The sequence below is a fragment of the Mytilus californianus genome, unplaced genomic scaffold, assembly GCF_021869535.1.
Source record: "Mytilus californianus isolate M0D057914Y unplaced genomic scaffold, xbMytCali1.0.p SCAF_8, whole genome shotgun sequence".
NCBI lineage: Eukaryota > Metazoa > Mollusca > Bivalvia > Mytilida > Mytilidae > Mytilus > Mytilus californianus.
Window position 1 is genome coordinate 105,522,164 of NW_026262734.1, and position 8,625 is coordinate 105,530,788.

General features: G+C 30.3%; 1 protein-coding gene across 2 annotated transcripts; it reads right to left on the reverse strand.

Annotated features, from left to right (window-relative positions):
• Positions 1-2,791: 2,791 nt before the first annotated feature.
• On the reverse strand, positions 2,792-7,703 carry LOC127712147 (uncharacterized). Of its 2 annotated transcripts, none has more exons than XM_052218414.1 (2): positions 7,438-7,703; positions 2,792-4,321 (listed from the first exon to the last, which is right to left on the reverse strand). In XM_052218414.1, the coding sequence occupies exon 2, from the start codon at positions 3,776-3,778 to the stop codon at positions 3,029-3,031; it is 750 nt and encodes a 249-aa protein (XP_052074374.1). In that variant the 5' UTR covers positions 3,779-4,321; positions 7,438-7,703; the 3' UTR covers positions 2,792-3,028. The 2 variants fall into 2 exon arrangements, with proteins under 2 accessions (XP_052074374.1, XP_052074375.1); XM_052218415.1 differs by lacking the exon at positions 7,438-7,703 and adding an exon at positions 5,057-5,172.
• Positions 7,704-8,625: the final 922 nt, after the last annotated feature.

Here is an 8,625-nt window from a genome sequence, read left to right on the forward strand (position 1 = left end):
TGCAATTTTTACTTAAATATGTACCGAATTCAGGCTTGTATAGTCCGCGGTTTTATTCTCCTAAATTGAACTTGCCAGACAGGGGTGCTGTTTATAGAGTATGATGAGCAAGAAATAAGAGAAAAATTCTGATTTCACGAGGTTTGTTTATGTTCCGCCATGTTTGTTATTGAAATTGTAGAGGGCGCTCTATCATTTTCAAAACTAATAATTTAACATATCCATATTAATATGCAATTTTTATTCAATATCAAATATATACCGATAAATTACAAAATTAAATGCTTCATTACAAATTTCTCATTTCTTTTCACTGCATTGCATGAAATAAACTGGAATCCGCTGGAAATTAACGGAACGAAAAAAGTATATAAGTCAGCCGGGAACAAGCTTATGCATAACGATGTATAAACTACAAAACGTAATCTGTTATTCGTTCTCTTTTGGTGTTTCTTACTGACGCATGCATTTTGTTTTAGCTGAATGATCCTTCAAACATTTATGTGATTAGATAGTTTTAGATTAAGAGCTTGACATATTGTTAAGATGCCTATATAACTATTGTTGAAGACTGTATTTAGGTGTGTTTGGTTTGCTGTTTGATTGAAATATACCCGACACCTCCATTTGTTCATATTCTAATCCATCTCATTTGATTTACAAAACTGCCAAAAAAAATTATCTTCCAGTTTGTTATCGAAATTTAAGTTATTTTACAAAGGTTGATATTTAACCCAAGCACTCTTTTTCTTTCTATGATAGAATGACCAGAGAATTGTATAAATGAGACTGTTGTAAAACCCTAATAAACAAAATAGTCTTATTTTCTAAATAAAGTATACATTTTCTATAGGCTTGCATGCAGACTTTGGCACAACCATGAAATCAAATATCCACGAAAATGTAATTTTTCCTCAATCCACGAAAATTGGTAGCCATGAAAATAAAAGGGATTCACAGTAAATCATGCCATTAATATTCTTGTTTGAATCCTTTCACATGTTGTCATGCTGTATATTAGTCTCATTGGAAATTATACCACATCTCTTTATTTAATTATACTAATTGAATTAATGAGACTGTTGTAAAAAGGTCAAGGTCATGGTTCTCTCCGGGCACTGGGGCTTCCTCTACCAATAAAATCTAACCTCCACAATTTAGCCAATAGTGCTGAAATAGGTGTTAAACTCCAACAATCAATCATATTATTTTTTATATTACAAACAAAATAGGCCAAGGAATAAGATTTCATATTTCATATAAATAAGAAGATGTGGTATGAGTGCCAATGAGACAACTCTCCATCCATGTCACAGTGTATAAAAAGTAAATAATTATAGGTCAAAGTACGGCCTTCAACAAGGAGCATATTTCAGTTCATCATGTTCATTTAACTACACCTAATGCATGCATGTCAGCCTTGTAAGTAAATCTTCTTTGATGTTTTTCCCTTCACAATACATTGTCATGAACATTGTCAAATAGGATAAATCCATGATCAACATAAATCTTATTGAATTTGTATTGTTTACCAAAAGTGCGGAGAAGATTATAAAAACATGCAGTATGTATGGATATGATAAGCTGCTAAATACTTTAATAAATTGATCAAACACGACAGATATTTTAGATTGATACACTAATAAATTAATCAAACACGACAGATATTTTAGATTGATGCACTGTCCAACTATAACAAGTTTACAGAAAGTGAGGTATTTTCTCTCACACCGAATATTCAAATGTGGTGACCTTGGAGCTAAGTTGTCTCATTGTTTGTTGACATCTATATAAATAGATCACAGTGGCCTATTTTTGTAACACTTTGCCAGTTTGCAATACAAGTAAATCATCTTGTAAAACCACAATGGGTCAATGTATTACCAATTTTAACCATGACCTTAATTATCTCTTTCCTAATTTTGCCATTAAAGTAAGTTATTTGTACGTGAGATTGCTGTCATTGTCAGCTTGTTTGTAGCTGTTTTGATTCTAAAGTCTTGTCAGGCAATGAATGAAAGAATCTGAAGAAGTCTTCACCACTTTATATGCCTTCAAAGTATCCCTTAAGTCCATGCTAGGGCATCTTGATTTTGCAGTTAGGTGTTTGATTAATTGATAGAGCTTTCAGCATGAATGCTATGTATAAGCCTCCTTTGTTAGGAGCACTGTCATGAAATATATTGCATGAAAAGGTTTTTTGTAAACTTCATGATATGAAGATGGAGTTCCACTAAATAGGATTGGTGGTGTACCTCAAGTACAGTCTCTAGTACCCCTCATGCACCAGTAAAACTGACTGAGGCCACACTTACAAATATTTTGGTTTGCCCAAACCCTACCCAAAGTAAAACTGACTGATATGAAATGGAAGGGTAGTTCATGACAAAAAATCCTGACATCCATTTTTCTAAACCAAGAGCAAAGGAATGTTTACCAAAGAATACACAAACATTTAAATATAAATCCGGTGTTTGAGAAAATAGTTATTACAGCCAGTCCCATAGATGAATATACACTTTTTTGTGTATCGTATGTTCAAATTTCTGTCATTTACGAACTCTTCACTTCTCCTTTTCAAATAGGAATATCAATAAAATTAATGAAAAAGATAATAAACAAAAAAATAGAAAAGAAAGAAGTCACATGGAATGAAAATTAAGTATGGACTTTGAATTCGTTTCCATAAAATAAGGTTTGTATTCGATGTATTAAACATGGTAAATGTTTAATATTAATGATGCTATTTATATTAAACCATGTCTAATGTAAATATATTAATTCAGTTACCATGTATAGATAACATTTTAATGTAAAGAATACAATGAATAATGAAGTTCTTATCTTCGTAGAACTAAGCTTTAAATATGTAAGTTAAAATGATATATTCATCAAAAAAATATAAAGTTCATTTTTTGGCTTTTTTTGTCTTCAATTCAACTATAAATTCTTACAAATTATGATAATCCTCATTCAACTTTTTCTTTTTTCCATAGAAAAGTAAGATAATTCACATATATTCCAGTCATTATTGAGATGGAGTACGTGGAGTAAATGTTTGACCAATCGGTGGTAGTGGCACATTTCTAGGTGTTGGTTTGACAACACTTGTATTTACTCGATAGTCTGCAAAGAAGTCTGCCTCAGTTTCCATTCTTTCTCTTGTATAATCCAATTGATTTAAAGTTGGGTCATCTTCATCTTCCTCTACATCATCTTCTGGTTTACTTTCTTCCAACGCCTTTCCAATGGACGGAAGAACAGGATATTTTTTTTGTGCTATGTCTTGAATTTGTTCTTTGTCGTCACCTAAAATGTCTTTTATTCCCAGTTGAATGGGTGTAGGCACTGGGGCTCCAAAGTGTTCATTACTGTATGGACTTTCTCCCAACATTTCATGTTCAGGATCAAGAGGAATGTGAGATGAATAACAATCTAATTCCCCGTCACCATCACTTAAATCATCTTCATCCCCGACATCGCAGTGTTCACGTGCTAATCTCTCACGTTCCTCATTGTCCAAGTCCACAAGGTCCTCACATCTGTTGTCCATCTGTATAACATAAGTTGTAGATGAATGTCTTCCGTCAGCATTCATTAGGTCCATATCATCAGAATCGCTGGAATCATTAATATGATTATTATCCTCATTAATTGTGTCCAGTTGTAAATTGCGTGGTGTATTTAAGGCATCATTATCACCTTTTAATTTGATATTTTCGTTGTTGTCCAAAGAACTGACCTTGGAATCGGCCATGGTGCACATTGTTAGATGCATAATTTGAAAAAAAGTAAATTGAGGATATATCACATGTTAAAAATCCTTCAGTTTATATAAGTACACTTCAGGCTGTTCGTAAATTTGACAAATATTAGCCCTTAATTGTAGCACAAAAAAAATGTGTTAAATCATTCTATGGATGATGTTAACAACTGCTAAATTGATTTATAAGCTTAAAAATCTTGTCAAGCTTATAAATTAATATTTCCAAATTTAGTTGTGGTTAAAACCGTTAAGATGGTGGTAATTGAGCATGGAAAATATCAAGTTTATTAGTTTGAGGTTTTCGTATGAATATTGCACATTAACACATCCTTTGGAAAAAATTTTTTGTATGATTATTTTACTATTTACGTTAACACATCCTTTGGAAAATATTGTGATATTTTTGTTTTTTGTTGAACCTCAAAAACATGTCATTTTGTGATAAAACAAAATTCCTTTGATTCTGTCACTTAATCCAATTAGCGTTTTGCAATTATATTCTTCACTGTGAAAGCACCTGTTTCAGAAGTCCCAGGTCAGCCATTCAATAACAACCTGAAATTAAAATAATTAGCACATAAATAATTGATGATCAGCTGTTTACTTGTGGATAGTTACAATGGATAGTGACACTCGATAAACAAATTAATACCTGAGATCTGATCAATAGGGTTATAGCTTAGGTAATCGAGATAGTTAATGTTTCCGTTACATACCTTTTATTGTTTGGTTCACTTTCCCCCCCCGACTCATTGTCATTTATCGACAAGGTCTTATAAATCTTTTTAGAGAGTGAAATGTGTCATATTTTATAGCTTGAATGGTAAACTTTTGAATTGTAGATTGTTAAACTTTTTATGTTCTTATTTGTCAAGTTTGAGGGATTTTATGAAAGGTAAAATGTGTTTATCAAATGTTTATTTGAATATTTTCTTTGAACAAATATTTTGCAATATTTTAAAATCAATGCCATGAAAAAATATCACAATGAAATAATTTTTTTTAACCCAAAATAATTTGTGATTTTGTCATATTTCTGTAATCTGATTTGTATTTTTGCATTATAATGAGTAGAGAATCTTTTGAAAGACATAAAAGTTATTATCAACATTTTATTACTTATACTACACCTGAGAGTCCAATTTATATCCTAAAAACACTTGATTTCATGTTAACCTATTGTAAATTGTCAACTTAAGATTACTTAAGAGATGGTAATAAAATTATCAAAAGTACTAATATTTTGAAATAGTATTTAAGTGACTATTAAAAAAAAACATGATTTCCTACCTTCAATTTAATAAAATGAACAAGTACAATGTCATGGTGCGCAGTTTATACCATGTTAAATCTTATCGCTAAAGCTTATTTTGGAACTTGTCCTAAAGACTACAGATACAAGTTTAAGTCTTTAGAAAAGTTTTATCATGATAAATAAGTATGTGCTAACATATTCTTTGTACAGATTTTTTACTGATATTTGATCAATGATATCCTTTGACTTGGTAAAGTTTGAGTCATTTAGGTTTTAAATAGAGGCTCTACAATAAAATGCTTCAAACTTCTGTGTATTCATTATTATTTGTTGATTTCATGGGTACATGTGTACCACAAATTTAAATGTTCAACAAAGTACAAATTTTCTATAGGCTAATGTATGCAGACTTTTGTAAACCAGGAAATCAAATATCCATAAAAAATACGATTTTCCTTACTCCACGAAAATTGGTACCCACGAAAATAAATGAATACACAAAATACATATAATTTATTGACAAAGCCATGCAGGTATTTTTTAAAGTAACTATCAGACAATCTGCGAGTTCTCTTTTGTTGGTTTTATTCTTGGGGCTCTAATCAGAAAGTCTTAGGTCAAAACCTTCTTGACTTTCTGATGGATCCTTTAGAAAAAAAAGTAAATAAATGATTGGTCCATAGTTAATGATTAAGGTACCTGTTGCTCACCAGATCAAGAAAGTGTTTATGAATAAGAAGAATTTTGGTAGGTATACATTCAATAATGACCTTTTTAAGATGCCAAGAGATGATGACCACCCTGAGTTGATTCTTATAATGCTAAGAGATGGGGGATATACAAAATGTAAGCTTAAGAAGGATTAACATATGTACTCGGTCAGAAAACCTTATTGTGGTGTAAAACTCTTGAGCCTCTTCTTAAAGGACACATTTTAATTGTTGCCATTTCAATTAACAATGACGTCCGTAATTATCTGTAAATGATTGTCTTTTTTGTTTGATCTTATAAAGTGAGGAAAGGAAGATTTAATTAAAACCATGTGTAGTCACAGTATACAGGTAAAATACAGGTAGTCAAAGTTTAAAAGTTTATATGAACTATATAATTATGCAATTTTAAATGTTTAATAAGATGGAGGTAAACATAACAATTTAATCTTATAAACCTGTATGTGGACCTGTTTAATTTGTGGGATACAAAAATTAGTTTTTTTTTATATCCTTAATTGCATCTAAAGGGCTAGTGAGCTATTGTAACTTCATGGCATATATCATGCCATATCTATATAAAAAAAACCTTTGAAATCACATGCAATCAAACTGACCACAATAATCTGTCCGGTAATACCCATTTCTGTGTCAGGTATTCACGCCTATGACTCTTTGTGGAATGAAAATCGTTAATAAGAGTACAGAAAAAAGATAGTCCAGTTAAGAAAAACTCTTAATCCCCTTGAGGGTGTTTTATTTTTATTATGTTGATGACAATATAACTGTCATCTCGCATTGGTGAAACCATAACTTGAAAATAAAAAAAATTGTTATCCAAGAATGCAGTGTTCTCCACACAAAGAAGAAATTCATGTAGGGTTGTTATACTTCAGTAATTTTCATGACAATTTGAAGATAATATGTAAATATATCTGACAAATGCAAAGTCATATGTAAAGATGTGCAGACAAAAGCTGTATACTTGACATTTGTAATTTGGCCTGTTTGATACAATTAATAAAACATGAAACAAATGATTAAATCGTCAACTTTACCGTATGATTTTCTCGTTCCATAAATATAACATTTGGCTTTTTCCATAATTTCTGTCTATGTGAATATCAAAATAGATAGGTTTTGTTCATTGTTGAAGGTTGTATGATGACCGACAGTTGCTAGCTTCTACATCTTAATTCTATGTCATTTGGTCTCTGGTGAAAAAGTTGTTGGCAATTATAACACATCTTCTTATTTTTAAACTCAATACTTGGAGGCTATCAACATTGTCAAAAACAAAAAAGAAATAGAAAAAAATGTCCAATTTATATTAATTGCATATTGTAGATTGTAAATTTTGGTATTTAGACATGATATTAGAAAATCATTTTTTTGCATAAAATTTAGACCTTCCTGGCCCTTCTACTTTCATATATCATATACCTGATTAACAGGTTTTTAAATACCATCTTGTTACTAGAAATTTTTGCGTCATATTTGAAAGACAATCTATAAGAAAATCATTTTACCCAATCTAATTCATGTAATACAGCATCACATTACCATGATACTAAAAAGCCTATAGGAGAGAACACTGCAAGATGACCATGTGTACTAACTGTTATGTGGTATGCAATAAACTATCTGTTTGAATCAAAATCTTTAAAAAATGACCATGCGAGAAACTCACAATATTGAATACTTACACAGTGTCATGATAATCCAAATATATCCACAATAAGAGAATTTATGGTCAGCATTTTTAATTGATAGTTTCTGGAACAATCATATCATTGACATTCCAACATGTTTATCAAAAACTATTGATCTCTTCAAAATCCTTTCTAATTTTACACCAACAATGACCAATAGTGGATTAGAACTAATGCCTAACTTTTTCTACCAGCTTTCCGACTGATTAGACACATACAAATAAATACCCCTGAAGTAAATCTCGTCACCTTTTAAATGTTATGTTAGTTTTAAGAACTGTTTGACTATCCAGTGCACAAATAACTAACTACGCGTGTTAAAGAAATGGTTCTGTTATGGGGAATATTAGCATAAGTTTTTTTTCAGATGTGAATATTATGTAATATTTTAAATGTCTTCAGAAATGGTTTAATTACCATAGGAATACTTGAATAATTCATAGTTTGTTCTGCATGTTGGTTATTCTTTCAAATAAGGATATGTCAGACTAAAATTATTTTTATGTTTTACAATTTTGAAATGAATAACCAATGTAGATTTCTAGAAAGTTCTTTATAATCTTTAAGTTTATCATGCTCCCCACTAGCAAAGCTCAGGTTTGTGTATAATGATCATCTTGTACGACTGAATATTTTTTGGTTTAATATAATTGCTTTTGTGGAAAACTAGGCAGAAGCAATTAAAAAATGTCTGGTAGTTCGATGTTTGAATCATTGCAAATAGTCAGTGCGATAAATTTTATCCTGACCTCTATATTGTCAGTTCAAACTCAACTTCAATATTAGTTCAAACTCATTTTTTAAAAGTTTCTTAAGAAGATACTTTTAACTTAAAACACAAATTTTTACCACTTTTTATTCAACTCTTTCAAGTATATTTGAGGATAGGAAATAAATTCTTTAAAAACATAGTTAAGGTACATTCTTAATCTTGTGTGAAATTTTTTTTAACCTCTTATGTAACAAAAAATTACTAATATATTTATGTAATAATTGATATAACATTAAACTTAAACTGGCCTTGACTTTTGATAAAGCATTAAAATACAGTGGATTAAATTGACTCAAATTGGAACAAGAAAAACTTTTTTTTTTCTGTTTCTTTTGGTGATCAGAACGGTTTCTTAGACTTTGATAATTTATTATATACTCATTAGAAAATACAAGTAAATTGTTTGTGTA

Coding starts and splice junctions, on each gene's coding strand:
- LOC127712147 (XM_052218414.1), bottom strand. CDS start 3,778: ATGCATCTAACAATGTGCACCATGGCCGATTCCAAGGTCAGTTCTTTG.